This window comes from Sus scrofa, chromosome 14 (assembly GCF_054392235.1).
Source record: "Sus scrofa isolate SSC_HxYL_T2T_F1_AM1 chromosome 14, Sscrofa_HxYL_maternal_Yorkshire_Landrace_v2.0, whole genome shotgun sequence".
Classification (NCBI taxonomy): Eukaryota; Metazoa; Chordata; class Mammalia; order Artiodactyla; family Suidae; genus Sus; species Sus scrofa.
Window position 1 is genome coordinate 92040107 of NC_139396.1, and position 17994 is coordinate 92058100.

Here is a 17994-nt window from a genome sequence, read left to right on the forward strand (position 1 = left end):
CATATTGAACAAATAATTATTGAACATGCAATATATACTGCATTTCTCCTAGGTATGGGAGATATAAGCAGTGAACAAGGAACAATAAATCATTGCCTTCATGGACTTTATATTTGAGTGTGGACAATGTAGAGTAACAAATAATATAAAATATAATTTCAGACTGTAGTAGAGACTTTAAAAGAAATAAATATAGTAACATAATAGGTTATAGCTGAAGGGGTTACAGGGAGATTGATGTCTGAGAAGATGATATTTGAGCTTAGTTCTCACAAATTGAATATGGCAGAAGCTGGCCATATGGCCATTAAAAAAAAAAAAAAAAAGAGTTCTGGGTAATTACCAAGTGCAAACTCCCTCAAGTAGGAAGGAGCTTATTGTGTTCTAGAAACAGAAAGGCCAATGTGCAGAGATCTAATGAATAAAAATAAAAATACTATGGGTGGGGCTGAAAGTTATGCAGGAGGAATTTCATATAAGTATGCATAAGCCATTAAAAGATGTTTGCATTTTATAGTAAAGTGCTAAGGAAAGAAATTCCTATGATAAATATATTTTTAAATTTTACTTTGGCTTTTAAATAAAAAGTAGATTAGAGAGATATGAGTATAAGCGTGGAAACCTTCTAAGATGATATTTCTGTAGTCAAAGATGGAGACTATGGCAGCATAGATATTTTATTGACAAACAAGGCGGGAAAAAAGTATGTAGATTCAAGATAATACTTTTGGTGAAATTAATGGGGCTTGTTAATGGATTAAATAGGAAAAGCAGTCATTACTTATTTGAATATAAGTCTTACAAGGGCAAGGATTTTTGTCTGATTTTTGTTTTCTTTACTACTTACTTCCCCTTGCATAAGCAATGTCTAGCAAAGTATATGTTCAATAAGTATTTACTGAATAAAGAAATGAAAATCTCCAGGTTTTTCTCCAGAGCAATGGGTGAAAGAACACACCCATTAACTAAAATCGGTGACTGAAGAAGCAGCAGAATGAGGTGGGGATGGAACAATCAGGAATTCTATTTTGACTATAAATTTTAGGTGTCTTCTAGATAGCAATTTAGAAATGTCAAGGGGAAATTAAATTTTTGAGTCTGGTCTATAGGAAAGAGGTCTGACCTGAAGAGAAAAATTTTGATACCATCAGTATGCACTCATGAAATTTATTTTAATTAATAATAAAAAGAATACTAAAGATTCCCTCAAGGACATTGAAAAAATCTGGTTATGAAGATCTATAAAACATGCTGATTAATGGAAATATTTAATATCTTGAAGGGGCCATTATTCCCTAAAATAATCCAAAATCTAAAACATTTAAACAATTTTAATAAAAAATTTAACATGTATTTTCATAAACTTTATAGGTAGATCATGAATGTTATATAAAAGAGCAAAAAGTAGAACAGCATTGCAGCACTATTCACAATAGCCAGGACATGGAAACAATCCAAATGTCCATCGACAGATGATTGGATTCAGAAGATGTGGTATATATACACAATGGAATACTACTCAGCCATAAAAAGGATGACATAATGCCATTTGCAGCAACATGGATAGAACTAGAGAATCTCATACTGAGTGAAATGAGCCAGAAAGACAAAGACAAATACCATATGATATCACTTATAACTGGAATCTAATATCCAGCACAAATGAACATCTCCTCAGAAAAGAAAATCATGGACTTGGAGAAGAGACTTGTGGTTGCCTGATGGGAGGGGGAGGGAGTGGGAGGGATCGGGAGCTTGGGCTTATCAGACACAACCTAGAATAGATTTACAAGGAGATCCTGCTGAATAGCACTGAGAATTATGTCTAGATACTCATGTCGCAACAGAAGAAAGGGTGGGGGAAAAAACTGTAACTGCAATGTATACATCTAAGGATAACCTGACCCCCTTGCTGTACAGTGGGAAAATAAAAAAAAAAAAAAGTAGAACAGCAACAGTTTAAAGAAACACACAAGCATTACACATCAATACCACTGCTGAGCATAGATGAAAAAAATCCTCAACAAAATATTAGCAAACTGAATTCACTAATACATTAAAAGGTCACACACCATGAACAAGTAGGATTTAGCCTAGAGATGAAAGACAGTTCAATATTTCCAAAACAATCAATATGATATATCACATTAACAAATTGAAGAATAAAAATCACGGTCATCTCAGTAGATGCAGCAAATCTTGAGATAAAATTCAATATCAATTTATGACAAAATCCCCAAACTTTCAATAAAGTGAGTATAGAGGGAACATACTTCAAAATAATAAAGACCACATATGACAAGCCCACAGCTAACATAATTTGCAGTATATGAAAAGTTAAAAGCATTTCCTCAAAGATTAGGAATAAGATGAAGATATCCACTCTTGCAACTTTCATTCAACATACAATTGGAAAAAATAGCTACAGCATTCATACAAGAAAAATAAATGAAAGAAATATAACCTGTATGGTAAGAAGTATAACTGTCACTGTTTGCAGACAACAATATATAATATATGGAAAATCCTAAATATGTTGACAAAAAAGCTATTATAATTCATCAATGAATTAAAGTTACAGGATACAAAATTAATATATAGGAATTGGCTGTGTTTCTACACACTAACAACAAATTATCATAAAGAGAAATTAGGAAAACAATTTAATTTACAATTGCATCAAAAAGAATACAATAACTAGGGATAAATCTACCTAAGGAGGTAAAAGTTCTGTACTAGGAAAACTATAAAATACTGATAAAAGAAACTGAAGATGATACAAATAGATTCATGTTAATGGCTTGAAAGAATTATTACTGTTAAAATGACCATACCACCCAAGGCAATATACAGTACAGACTCAATGCAATCCCTATCCAAATACCAATGGCATTTTTCACAGAACTAGAACAAATAATTCTAAAATGTCTATGGAAACACAAAAGACCCTCAAATTGCCAATTTTGAGAAAGAACAAAGCTGGAAGTATCACACTCCCTGATTTCAGACTATACTACAAAGCATGATAATCAAAACAGCATTGTACCTGAGCATAAACAGACACAGAACATATTAAAGAACCCAGAAAAATGAACATACCTTTATATGGCAATCTATAACAAAGGAGGCAAGAATATAAAATGCGAAAGATACAGCCTCTTCAATAAATGGTGCTTGGAAAAATGGAGAGATACATTCCAAAGAATGAAACTGGACAATTTTATCAAACCATATACTAAAATAAATTCAAAATGGATTAAAGATTTAAATGCAAGACTTGATACCGTAGAACTTGTAGAAAAAAATATAGGCAGACCATTTTTTAATATCAGCCTTTGCAATATTTGGGGGGATATCTCTCATCATGAAACAACAAAAAAAGCAAAAATAAACAAATGGGATTATATCCAACCTAAAGGATTCTGCACAGTGAAGGAAACCACCAATACAATCGAAAGGCTGCATATTGAATGGGAGAAGATATTTCCAAACAATATGTTCAATAAGGGGTTAATATCCACAATATACAAAGAATTCATACAACTCAACATGAAAAAGGAAACAACCTTATTTAAAAATGGACAGAAAACTTGAAGAGACATTTTCCTGAAGAAGGTGTACAGATGGCCCAAAGGCACATGAAAAGATGCTCAACATTGCTAATCATCAGGGAAATGCAAATCAAAACTATGAGATATCACTTCACATCTGTTAGAATGGCTATTATCCAAAAGACAACAAATAGCAAGTGTTGGCAAGGATGTAGAGAAAAGGGAATCTCTGTGCACTGTTTATGGGAATGTATATTGGTGCATCCACTATAAAAAATAGTATGGAGATTCCTCAAAAAAATAAAAATAGAACTACCATAGGATCCAACAATTTAACTCCTGGGCATTAACCCAAAGAAAACAAAAACACTAATTTGAAAAGGTATAGGCACCCCTATGTTCATTGCAAAATTATTCATAATAGCCAAGATATGAAAGCAACCTAAGTACTCATCAATAAGCAAAGGGATAAAGATGTGAAATATATATGTATATGCACACACACACACACACTGGAATATTACTCAGCCATAAAAAAATAATTAAATCTTATCATTTGTGACAACATGGATAGACCTATAGGGATTAGTCTTAATGAAGTAAGTCAAGCAGAGAAAGACAAATATGCTTTCACTTATAGGTGGAATCTAAAAAACAAAACATATGGACAAACATGACAAGATAGAAACAGAGTGACAGCTGCAGAGAACAAACAGGTAGTTACCAGAAGGGAGGAGATGGGGTGATGAGAGAAATAGGTGAGGAAGACTGAGGTGAAAACTTCCAGTTATGAGATAAATGAGCCACGGGTAAGAAATATACAGTGTGGGGAATTAGTAATAATGTCATATACCTGTACTGTGATACATGGTAATCAGATTTATCATGAGATCATTTTGAAATGTATGGAAATATTCAATCATTATGTCATATACCAGGAACTCCACATAGTGTTGTATATCAATATACTTCAAAAACAAAAAAAACACTGATAAAGAACAATATTTGTGGTTATTAGAGGTGGGAGGTGGGGAGAGGGATTGGATGAAGTGGTCTAAAGTTAAAAACTTACAGTTATAAGATAAATAAGTACTAGGGTTGTAATACAGAAATGGTTAATAAAATTAATTCTGCTGTACATTATAAATAAAAGTTTTTAAAGAGTAAATCCTGAGTTATCACACACAAAAATATTTTTTCTCATTACTTTTATCTATAGGAGATGATGGATGTTCATTAAACTTACTGTGGTAATCATTTATGATGTATCTAAGTCAAGTTATTATACTGTATAATTTAAACTTTGTTCTGTATGTTAATTACATCGGAATAAAACTGAAAGAAAAAAAAGGATTCCAAAATACTGTTGTAGGGGTAAAGAAATGAGTCATTGGAGTAAAATAGAGATCCCAGAAACTTGTATACTTTGGAATACATTTCAAGTTATCTATCAATCTACATTTACATACAAACTAGTAGTAAAAAAATATATCAATTTGATATGTATGTATCATATATAATACCCTAAAAAAACATGTATATGTATACGTGTTATGCATGTTATAGTTTATTTTATATATATATATATATATATATATATATATATATATATATACAAATACATATAAAACAATGGAAACATTTAAAAAGTGTGTTTGTATGTGTGTGTGTGAGAAATGATAGCATTTTACATTAATTGAAAAATGATCAACTAATTAACACATGATGGTTGACCAATGGGTAGCACTATAGAAACAAATTGATTCCTACCTCATGTTAGACATAAAAATAAATTTCAGATGAAACAGAGATCTAAATGTCAAATAACAATACTTCAACCTTTTAAAAAGAAAATGTGGGGAACTACATAACATTTTTGTTGGAAAAAAAATTTGGACAAAGCACAAACCAACAAATCAGGGCACAGGGTAGGTGCTCAAATATCTATTTAAGGATTAAAATATGGGATCATATGGTCACATTAAAGTTCTTAAAATTCTTTAAGATTAAAATAGTATTTTCCAAGATAAAAGAAAAGCCATAGTCAACAAAAGATTTTTTTTTTTCTTTTTAGGCTATATCTGTGGCATATGGAAGTTCCCAGGCTAGGGGTCTACAGAGAGCTGCAGCTGCCAGCCTATACCACAGCCACAGCAATATTGAATCTGAGTAGTATCTGTGACCTACATCACAGCTTGCAGCAACTCTGGATCCTTAACCCACTGAGTGAGGCCAGGGATCGAACTCTCATCCTTGTAGACACTATGTTGGGTTCTTAACCCTCTGAGCCCCAATGCTAACTCCAACAGAAAATATTTTTAATAAACCTAAGTAATTGCAGTTAAAAAAAACTAAAAAATTGCCAAAGTGCTTAGGTAATTCAGAGAATTAAAAAAGCCATATGGTTAATAAATGTTTGAAATAAATGTTCTCTTGAGTAATCAGAAAATTACAAATTGAAACCAATGAGATATATTGAATACTATTCATATTCAAGACATTTTCAAAAGTGACAGCATCAAGGGTTATCCATAGTGTAGAGAAATGAGAACTCTCATAGGCTACTGAGGGGAGTGTAAGTTATTCAGCCACTTTAGAGGCCTCATTGCAGCGTTCTGTTCTGCAGAACATCATAGAAAACTGACGTATGAGTTCAGAGATCTCAGTTGCAGGTCCTCTAGGCTGCATTTCTTCAGCAAGTTTTCACTTGATAATTATTAAATCTAAAGAAGCAGCTTCCTTTACTGTTTCCTCAGTATTCTTAGAGATGAAATTGTCGGCAGGGCAAATCAAGAATTTAACACATACTCTACTTTTAGTAAAATTAGAAATCTCAGCAGATGTTCAGAGACTTGAAGTTTCTAATCATTATTATATTTCACATCCTTACAACGTGTGGTTTTTAATAGGAAATAATTATCCACACTAGTTATTGCTTATTCTAAGACAAGGAAGATGTTTAAAATTGACCTTATGCATACCCAAATTCATGACCTCAAGACAATGTCACCTAGAAATAAATCTCTAAAAAATGTGTTGCTCTCTGGATTTTAAAAAATCCTGAATTTAAGACAACATAACATTTCTTGCTTCTTTCAAACTCATGCCTTCTTTTTATAAAAGAGGGAAAATCCATTCCCTTCAGATGATTTGAGATTTCAGAATAAATAATGACTAAAAATAAATCAGATCTGTTGGATGAAGTACTGCTTTGACTTCAAACTATACCTCTCGCAAAATTATTATATGGTCTCTCAGGAAATATTACAACAACCAGGTGTTAAATAAAGAACGAGGTGCTTAGTAAAAAAATAAACTGTTACCTTAGGGTGAGTCATATTCTGTATTTAAAATAAATATTTTAATATATTTCCATATGTATAAAAATATGAAACATTACATATATTTTTATAAGTTTAATGAAAGAGACAGTAACTTATCATACCTGAGGACACAAGGTTTCCAGGTGATTGGCTGCAACTTTGACAATTTTAATCCCATCTTCATTTGTGGACATGGAACAAGCAAGGTTTGCCACCTTAAATACAATCCAAAATTATGGAAATTATTTTGGATTACCAAGGAAATGCAGGAATATGTGTTATCCTAAACAAGGAAGAGCATGTATACATTCATTGAGAATCTCAGTGACAAACAACAGCATTTTCATAAATGTCACTGATATCGGCTTTATGGACACATTCAGAGAATCTATTACATAACAACAAGGGGCCATAGACAATTGTTTAAAACCAAAAGTAAGAATAATGAGAGAATTGGTAAACCTTATATAGTCTCTTGATATCAACGTCTAATCCACAATAAGATGCTAACTATTAGTTTCCTATGGGACTGAAAAAAAAGTTCATCTACGGATCAAATGCTAATAGATTCTTAGAATCGCATATGATGGTGGTTTAAGTTTGTAATTGGTTTATTATTTCCCAGAGATCTATTACACATACTTGTTTCAGTAAGCATGAATGAATCTTTGTTCATGTTTTATTCAGCATCAAATACACTACAAAGCTGGACAAATATAAGATAATTAAATTCTTCATCCTGCTCATGATTTTCTACTACAATTTCAAAGACCCTGTTTGACATTCCAGGGGTCAATTTGATTAAAGCCTTAGTTACATCCACATTCTTTTATACATTATTGCTTTTGAAACTCACACTCTTTTTTCCCCTTTTTAAAAATTTTTATTAACATATAGTTGATTTACAGTATTGTGTCAATTTCTGCTCTACAGCTAGTAACCCAGTCATGCATATGTACACATTCTTTTTCTCATGCTATCCTCCATTATGTTCTATCCCAAGAGACTGAATATGTCTCCCTATGCTGTACAGTAGGACCTCGTTATTTATCCATTCTAAATACAATAGTTTGCATCTACCAACCTCAAATCCCCCGTCCATCCCTCTCCCTTCCCCCTCCCCCTTGGCAACCACAAGTCTGTTCTCTATGTCTGTGAGTCTGTTTCTGTTTTGTGGATAGGTTCATATGTACCATATTTTAAATTTCACATATTAGCGATAACATAGTATTTGTCTTTTTCTGACTTATTTCACCTCCAAGAATCCCTAGTTGCATCCATGTTGCTGTTCTTTTCCAGAGAAGTGAGTGCCCTTTTAAATAATTACCTTCATGTCCATTACCTAAATGCAATATTTATAAACTGTTTCTTTGTAACATGAAAGAACCATGAGAAAGATCATGGAATTCCTTTCTTTTTCTTTGAATCATGCTCTTATTCACCATTCCCTTGCTAGCATGTGCGTGCTTATGTACAGAGGCGGTGTTTTCTCTGATCCTCAAAATACATTATTGTCTTCATCACTACAAGATCACTTTTCCAACAATCATTTTCCTAATTTTCCTAATGTCTCTGTTAGGTGTTACATACTTTAACACATGGCAGGTTTTACTGGTCAAATCCCATATGCATTCAGTTGTAGAGAGACTACAGTTAAACGGCAGATAATGGAAGCAAACCACAAACATATCCTTGGATCACCATTTGTAAACTAATACAAAATGTTACTTACATGGATTGATAGACTTTGCCTTTTTTATAGCATGAGTTTTAATATGTTGATAGCGAAACAACTCCTGGGTTTGCATTTACATATAATAAAATATCAGCCATAACAGCCATACATTATTTAGCTGTGGAAGGACATTGTTCACTTTATTAATGTATGTGGAAATGGCTTACTTGAAAAGGTCTTTTGTTGGCTTGAAGGTCACAATGCCTCAAGTTTCACATCTGACACATAATTAGCACATTTGTGAATTATTTGAAAAGGGCAGCAGTTTCGGTGCCCCCCCCAAGGCCCCAGTCCCAGAAAGTAAAATTTAGCAGCCTAATTGCTTTAATATATCTTATAATTATTTGCACCACACTTGCAGAGAATATCTATCTGTAAATTTGAGCCTTTGTTATTTTAAGTAAAATTTTCAAATTTTCATTCAACTTTTTTTTTTCCTTTTTAGGGATGCACCCACAGCACATGGAAGTTCCCAGACTAGGGACTGAACTGGAGCTACAGCTGCTGGCATATGCCACAGCAACGGGGGATCTGAGACATGTCTGCCACCCACACCATAGCTCAGGGCAACACCCACTGGGTGAGGCCAGGGACTGAACCTGCCTCCTCATGGATCCTAGTCAGATCTGTTTCCCCTGTGCCATGAAGGCACATTAAAGACACATTTTATTAATTAAATATTAATCAAATCAGATGAATTGCTGGTTAATCAAAAGTTTAAAAAATTACAGAGAGTTTCTCCATATAGACAATCTTTTACACTATTTATTGTTTATTTGGTCTTTTTTGTCTTTTTTTTTAGGGCCGCACCTGCGGGGTCAAATCGGAGCTGTAGTGGCCAGCCTGTGACTCAACAAGGTATGATCTGAGCCAAGTCTGTACCTACACCCCAACATCAGATCCTTAACCCACTGAGCAAGGCCAGAAATCGAACCTGCGTCCTCATAGATGGTAGTCAGATTCATTTCCACTGAGCCAGGACGGAAACTGCAACATTATTTATTTTTAGTGTATCATCTTTCTCTTTTTTTTCCCTTTTAAAAACAAACATTCTTGTTCTGGATGTTTGCTGGCCACCATGTTTATTGCGGCCAGTTGGGTGACTAATGCAACATGAAAATCATCCTAAACACAATTTTTTTTTATATTAACAGACTTAAAATTTACAAAACTCTCAATTGAAAATATAACACAATAAAGTCTTCTGCTCAATTAATGACTGTAGTAATACTCTTTCACTCTTTCTGTCTTCCTATATTCAGACATATCTGAACTTCTTCCCAGAACTCTTCTAAGTCTGTTAAATTTTCTGGATGATCCAGGACTATTTCCAGATTAAAGCATGTGGAATTTTTTTTTAATTATTATTAAAGTATAGTTTATTTACAATGTTTCTTCAATTTCTGTTGTATAACCAAGAGACCCAAACACATACAATTTCCTGTGGAGACTTTGTAATATTTTGTACAAACAAATTTGAATTTACAGGATAGCTAGTATTCTGTGACAAAATAGATGAAGTTATGTGATAGGAATAAAATCACTTTACAGTTCTAATTTGAGTGATTTGTGACATATTTTCTAAGTCACATCACTGTGTAAATGAAAGCCAGATTTCTTTTTTTTTTTTTTTTTTTTTGTCTTTTTGTCTTTTGTCTTTTGTTGTTGTTGCTATTTCTTGGGCCGCTTCCGCGGCACATGGAGGTTCCCAGGCTAGGGGTTGAATCGGAGCTGTAGCCACCGGCCTATGCCAGAGCCACAGCAACACAGGATCCAAGCCGCGTCTGCAACCTACACCACAGCTCAAGGCAACGCCGGATCGTTAACCCACTGAGCAAGGTCAGGGACTGAACCCGCAACCTCATGGTTCCTAGTCGGATTCGTTAACCACTGCGCCACGACGGGAACTCCTGAAAGCCAGATTTCTTCTATACAATATTCCTAAATACTGTGTGGTTCTTTAGACAGTCAAATAAGTACCAAGGATGAAGGCAGCTCACTATTAGTCAAAGAAAGCAGCACGCAAATAAAATATTTTGTAAAAGAGTCTGACATATTTGGACATCTGACTTTTTTTTTTTTTTTTTTTTTTTGGCTGCACCCATAGCATGTGTAAGTTCCTGGGCCAGGAATCAAACCCACACCACAGCTGCAATCTAAGCCACAGCAATGACAACCATCTTGCAATCAGGGAACTCCCCTGACATTTTTACATACCTAAAATTAATAATGTTTTCAAAGGTCTTTGTAAAGTTTCATTATTCCACCCAACCTTGTGAAAGACATCTGCCCACTAAGGGAAATAAGTCACAGAGAGGTTTGGGAAACAAACAGATATGGGTTTTAACCTGATTCCTACATAAGATTTCTAACCATGGGCAAAGTTGACATTTCTGAGAACAATTTTGTCACCTATAAGATGGGTGTGATAGTATCTGAATTAAGATGGCCTGATACTAGGGAGCCCTGGCCATACATGAATTCCCTTCCAGCTCATCTATTGCTCTACTAATGGGGCGAGGGGGAGGGAATGAGAAAAAACATTAATTCTCTCAAGAGTTTCATAGATTTAAAAACTTAGGAGCCTAAACAAATTTGAAAAAATATCTAATCAAAGAGCCACAGATTCAAATGTTTTCATGGCTGATGCAGGGAATACAAATATGGAATATAGAAGTGACTTAGTGGTGGGGTGTGGTCCTGGGTCCCCAGGCAAACAGAAGTGTGTATGTCCTGCCTAAAGGCATTGAAACTCATTAGGACAAGTTGGAATATAAGGAAAAACTCTCTGCCTTGACCAAACTAACAGTCTACTGGCTTACTGTAGTTCAATGTTCACTAGTTCATGATTTCTGATACCTTTCTCTAATCATCTATTGCATGGATAGGAAAACAAATTCAAACAGAGGTAAGAAACATACTTAAACCATCCAATGACAGGGAGACTATTAACCAGGGCTATGTGTGTATGCTATTTATGCCACCCTGAATCATTGTATTGAAAAGTGTTCTGCATTGAAATGACAGACTTTTTATTGATATTGTGTTATATTCTTAGCCAAGACCAAGAAAATCAGGGTCTAAGTTATCCTAAATAAATGGGACCAAAGGCACTCAGGTAAATTCATAAATTTATCAACAACAAAAGGCCAGGACACAATGTTCTTTTATTTTTACCAAAGGTTAAATTCATTACTGATCCTCTAGGATTTGCAAAAGTCAAATTAAAAAATCTTCCTACTAGGATATGTTGTAATGCTACTCAAAGAGGAGGGATTTTTTAACATCAGCACATTTTTTTTGAGCCTCTTTCCTTCACATCATACTTCTGCCCTCTGAAATAAATGTCTATCCCCTTCTAGACACTTGAATTTACCACCCTTTCAGATTAGTTAAAAAAGAAATTTGTAGACAACAAAGGCTGGCCAGACAATTCGGGAACGAATTCACCTCGATTACCACCATACTGATGTTTGTTTTCTTCCTGGTTCCGAGTTCAAATCATGTATACCAATTTTGAAAGTCCCTGCCATCTTTGCCACCTTTTGGACTGTGGTCCTTCCCTTTCACCTGGCAAAGAACATGGTACTCCTCCCTCCTTTACCCATGTTCTTAAATGAGAAATTCCCTGTTCTGGAAACTGGTCTTGTAAAACCTGCTGGCTAGGCTAGATCTGTCCCTCACTTTCTATTAAGGTCAGGGAGATGGCCATACTTGACCCCAAAGAATGACTCACTAATGGCAGTGCCAAGAAAAGCTATAAACAAGATATTTGGGGAGTGGGAATATTTTTAGTGGCCTTTAAATCAGTCTACCATGTTATAGGCTTACGCCTGCTTTTTTTTTTTATCATTACTCTGTTCTGGGCTGGTAAATATATTGCAGTTTTAAAATACTGAATCCCAGAGCATGGTATGTTTGAGCACTCTAATATCAAGTGTTATTTGACATCTCAGGAGCACTAGTTGTTCTCTCAGGCATCTTGGACATCTGAATGGTATTGTTTCTAGGAATAAGCTCACTGTTTGGACAGCTGCTCATCATACATCATTGATTCTGTCACTGAGGAGTTCTCATACAGATATTTACCAGGGATATGATTTCTCAAGAACATGAAGCAAACTTCAATATTTGGTGAGATTGCCATCATTGCATACTCATTGTTTATATATGTTCAGATAGTTAATTCTAATATCTTGTCACCACGTATCTTAACTCTCAGTGTGGGAGAAAGGTCACTGTCTCATTTTCACTCATTTTCCTCTCTGGCAGATGGTTATGCAATTCCTGTGCAAACCTTTTAGAGACAGAATTTACTGCTTTGCAGAGCAGCCTATTCTCATTGCAGGGTAGTCCAAATTTACACAAGTTAAGAACTTCTTTCTTTTCTTTCTTTTTTTTTTTTTTTTGTCTTTTTGCTATTTCTTTGGGCCACTCCCGCGGCATATGGAGATTCTCAGGCTAGGGGTCGAATCGGAGCTGTAGCCACCGGCCTATGCCAGAGCCACAGCAACGCAGGATCTAAGCCGCGTCTGCAACCTACACCACAGCTCATGGCAATGCCGGATCATTAACCCACTGAGCAAGGGGAGGGACCGAACCTGCAACCTCATGGTTCCTAGTTGGATTCTTTAACCACTGCGCCATGACAGGAACTCCAAGAACTTCTTTCTTGAGTTCCCACTGTGGTGCAACAGGATCGGCACAATCTCTGGAGCACAGGTTCAATCCCTGGCCCAGCATAGTCGGTTAAGGATCTGTGGCATATGCCATAGCTGCAACTTGGATCTGATCCTGACCCAAAAGCTCCATATGCTACAAAGTGGTCAAAAATAAACATTAAGAAAAAAAAAAAAAGTTCTTCTGTATAAAAAGGTAAAATCTTTCTCTCAACAACCTTCTCATAATAGTCACAGAATCTATAATATCAAATATCTTCAATAACAGAAATGAGGTTAGGTCTATAGGAAATCTATCTTAGTAGTCCTCAATCTGAAGGATAAATTCGATGGTGAATATAATATAATCACCAGTATAGTTATTAAAAGTCCAATTTCCTTTTGCCAAGATATTCTGATGTATTAAGTATGTTTATGGGTAGAAGTTAGAAAAGATAAAATATATGTTTAATTCAATTCTTAAAAGTGTCTCAGGTGATTCTGATATACCACCCTCCACACAAACACATAAAATATAGAAACATATTTAGACTTTGGGTTGATTTTCATTTGTTTGATAGACACTCCTTCCCAGAGATTAATGCGAAGCAGTGCAAATCTACGAGAAGTATAAATTGAATATATATGGAAGAGGCTAGGAAATTACAGAAAAGGCATAACAAATGAGTGTTAAGAAATAATGATTCATTTTACTCCTTGGGAAATAGGGCTTAGACTACGAGGGCTGCTATAACAAAAGTACCATAGACTGGGTATCTTATAAATGACGGAATTTATTTCTCACAGTACTGGAGGCTAGGGAGTCTGGGATCAGTGTGCTGACAGATTCAGTGTTTGGAGAGCACCAGTTTCCTGCTTTATACCCTAAGTCCCCTAGCTGTAAACTCACATGGCAGAAAAGGTGAGGATGTCCCTCCGAGGCTTCTTTTAATAAGGGCACTAATTACGTTTAGAAGGGTTCTTCACTCATTACCTAATCACCTCCAAAGGTCCCATCTCCCAATACCATTGCCTTGGAAGTTAGGATTTCAGCATATGAATTTTGGGGGACACAAGTATTTAGTCTGTATCAAATAAAGAAAAGTCTAAAACTAAAAATCCTCAGGAAATGGAATTCCCACTATGGCACAGTGGGTTAAGAATCTGACTGCTGTGGCTCAGATCTGGTCACCCCAAACTCTCAGACCATACCATTCCCTCCCCCTCTCCCTTTGGCATCCATAAGTCTGTCCTATAGTCTGTGAGTCTGTTTCTGTTTTAAGGATACATTCACTTGTGTCACATTTTAGATTCCACATATAAGTGATATCATATGGTATTTATCTTTCTCTTTCTGGCTTACCTCACTCAGTATGAAAATCTCTAGTTGCATTTACATTCTATATATGGAATTAATCCATTCTTTTTTGACTGAGTAGTATTCCATTGTATACATGTACCACATAGTCTTAATCCATTCATCTGTCAATGGGCATTTATGTTGTTTCTGTGTCTTGGCTATTGTGACTAGTGCTGTTATGAACATAGGGATGCAGGTATCTTTTTGAATTACAGTTTTATCCTGATATATGTCCAAGAGTGGGATTGCTGGCTTATATGGTAGTTCTATATTTAGTTTTCTGAGAAGTCTCCATACTGTTTTCCACAGTGGTTGTACCAATTTACATTCCCACCAAGAGTGTATAAGGCTTCCCTTTTCTCCATACACTCTCCGGCGTTTGTTATTTGTAGATTTAATGATGGCCATTCTGACTGTTGTGAGGTGTACCTCATTGTGGTTTTTATTTGCATTTCTCTAATAATTAGTGATATTGAGTATCTTTTCATGTGCCTACTGTCCATCTGTATGTATTTGAAGAAATTTCTATTTAGGTCTTCTTCCCATTTTTCAATTGGGTTGTTTTGTTGTTGTTGTTGTTCTGTTGTATCAGCTGTTGGTGTATTTTGGTGATTGATCCCTTGTCATTATTCTAGGAGGTGGATCAAACAAGATATTGCTACACTTTATTTCAAAGAGTGTTCTTCTGCCTATGTTTTCCTAAAAGAATTTTATAGTAATTTAATAGTATCTGGGCTTACATTAGGTCTTTAATCCACTTTGAGTTTATTTTTTGAGTTGGTATGGCGTTAGAGAATGTCCTTTTGTCATTTATGTCTGAAAGTAGTCCTTCCATAGGCTCTCTTACATTCATGTCTATACATAAAGGCCTGGATCAAATACCATCTCCTCCACAGACCCCTCTCAAACACCCAAAATCAGAATTCACACCTCTGCCTTTCATACTCCCACAACTGTAACATATACTTCATTATTCCTAGACTCACTTACCTAAATTTCAGATGGTAAACTGCTGGAAGGTAAAGACAATAATGTAATCTTTTTAAAAAGTATTTTTTATTAGGCCAAGCATTCTAAAAATAGAATTTAGTTCTTGTAAATAAATAAAAATAATAGTTTATTTTTGTTCACCTAGAAATTGAATTATCATGAACAGATATGATCTTCTATTATGTCTTAAACTAGTACATTCATTGAACTGTATTTCTTGGAGGTATTAGTAGAATTTAATTTATTCATTGAAAATTGTTCTTCCTCTGCCTCCTCATTTAAAAAAGTTTTGATTCTGTATTATATGAGTATAAAGGTAACTATCATTAATTTAAGTTATGAAGAAAAATGCTTGAGGAAAGAAAGCCCATGGGTCATTAAACTTAATTGCCTTGAGTTGATTTCAGTCTGACTGTGTTTGTATACTGGGAACATCAAAATCTGACAAATCTGTAGCAAAGATACAAATAAATACAGGCAAACTTTGAGTAAGGATACAGAAACAGTACAGCAAAAATTATTTATTTGTGACTTGGCATTTGAAAAAGATTGGATTTCTTTCTGAATTTAGAAAAATATAAAGGTTCACAAAAGCTTGTAAAGAGTTATGAAGAAGGAAAAGAGAAGCCTGTGTCCTTTGGCCAGGTCAGTATATAGCAAAATCATAAGCCACTGGCCAAATCACTGATTGAAGGCACACTAATAGTTCTTTGGTAGGTATTCAGAGTTGAAGTAGATACTCTGAAGTTGAGTGGCTATTGATACATATAGTAGATTTAACCAACAGGTAGCTAGGAAGGGTCTACAGAGGATATTAGTTAGGAAGTCACTAGCTTATTAATAGCAACTGGATGTGTTTAAGAAGAGAATGAATATTCTTAGAAGAGTAGCTAAGGTACCAATATTTACTAGACAGCTAAAAGAAGAGAAACCTATGATGAATCTTGGAAAAAGTGGTCAGAGGTAGAGAAGGTTAGCCACAGCACTCTGATGTCATAGAGGCTGGGAGAAGAGAAATTTCAAGAAGGTCTCAAATGTCCAATAATGAGAGGGTAAGTAAGTGAAATTGAAATCACTCAGTGATTCAGGCACATTGAGGGCCATTGTTCGTTTGGGAAGAATGATGATGGTCAAACTCACCTAGTGTGGACAGAGGACAGTGTAGGTGGTGAGGAAAACCCGTGTGGCTTGTGACTCAAAGCAGAGAGCTAGAGGTTGCCTAGAAAATACCCACTCCCACTCCTGTGTCAATCCATTTGTTTTATGTTGTCTGTCAAATATCTCCTGAATCATCTCCTTCTCTAGTCGACTGTCAATTTTATTTTGTCATTCTTGTGTCAAGTCTTAGCTTTTATCTTAGCCACTGTGACTTCTCTCCACTCTGTTCATCATACTGCAGTTGACAATGTTTTCAAAGCCAAATTTGTTTCCATCATATCTCTCATCCTTACTCCATATTCCCTTCCCTACAAGGTCCTGTAGAGTCTTGTTCAAGGGTCATCATACATAGTTCTTTCTTCTCCCTTTACTTCAGCTTTATCAACCTATTTTCAGATATCCATGCTTCCTTCTGCCACAGGATATTTGCACATGATCTTAAGAACTGAGTATTATTGCTCTTAAATATTAGCATGTAATGTGTTCCTCTTTCTTCTTCACTGCCACCTTTATACTATTTAGATATGTTTAATGGCAGGTCTCTACTCAAAAGTAAATTTTTTCATTATTTATCTTTTTGTCTGATTGCAGACTTTTTTTTATTATAGATGTTTTACAGTGCTGCGTCTATTTCTGCTGACAGCATAGGGACCCAGTCTCAGGTATGAGTATGTACGTGGTATGTGTATATGTGTGTGTGTGAGACCTCCTCATACCCAAGTCAGTTTTCTCCTTTAGAGCCTGATTCTCAGTTTGTAATTATACATTTACTGAGGAAATTATTTGATTAATGACCATTTCCTATGCTTTATATAAGCAGGGCCCTTACCTATGTTTGCTCACCTTTGGACTCTCATTTTCTAATACCTAATATATGGTAGCCAAAAAAAAAACATTCCTCAGTGAATGAATAAATGCATGAATTATCCCCAAAGAGAGAATGGAAAATTGAGTTTAGAGGGAGGAGACAGCAGCAGAAATTTAGGACAAGAGAGAAAAAGAAATGAAATTTCCCTTTGAAATTCATTTGCAATATTCCACAAAGGTTTAGACAGCTGGACTTCAAAGAAAAGTAATACACTTTTCTTCTAGTCTGGTCATCATACTTAACAAAGCTTGTTGGGGCAGGTTCTTTCAAGTTTTACTTTCACTTAAGACATCAAATTGGGAATAACTGACTAGCTCCCAATTTAGCTTTTTAATTTATTTATTTTTAATC

At 35.0% G+C, this 17994-nt stretch overlaps 1 protein-coding gene across 5 annotated transcripts in view; it reads right to left on the reverse strand.

Moving 5' to 3' along the window:
- CTNNA3 (catenin alpha 3) overlaps nucleotides 1-17994 on the reverse strand; it is a 1780789-nt gene that overhangs the window by 654740 nt on the left and 1108055 nt on the right. For all 5 annotated transcript variants that reach the window (XM_021074380.2, XM_084997062.1, XM_021074383.2 and 2 more), the window contains one exon: nucleotides 6997-7089. In XM_021074380.2, coding sequence (XP_020930039.2) covers nucleotides 6997-7089 — 93 coding nt within the window. The remainder of the gene's footprint in view (nucleotides 1-6996; nucleotides 7090-17994) is intronic.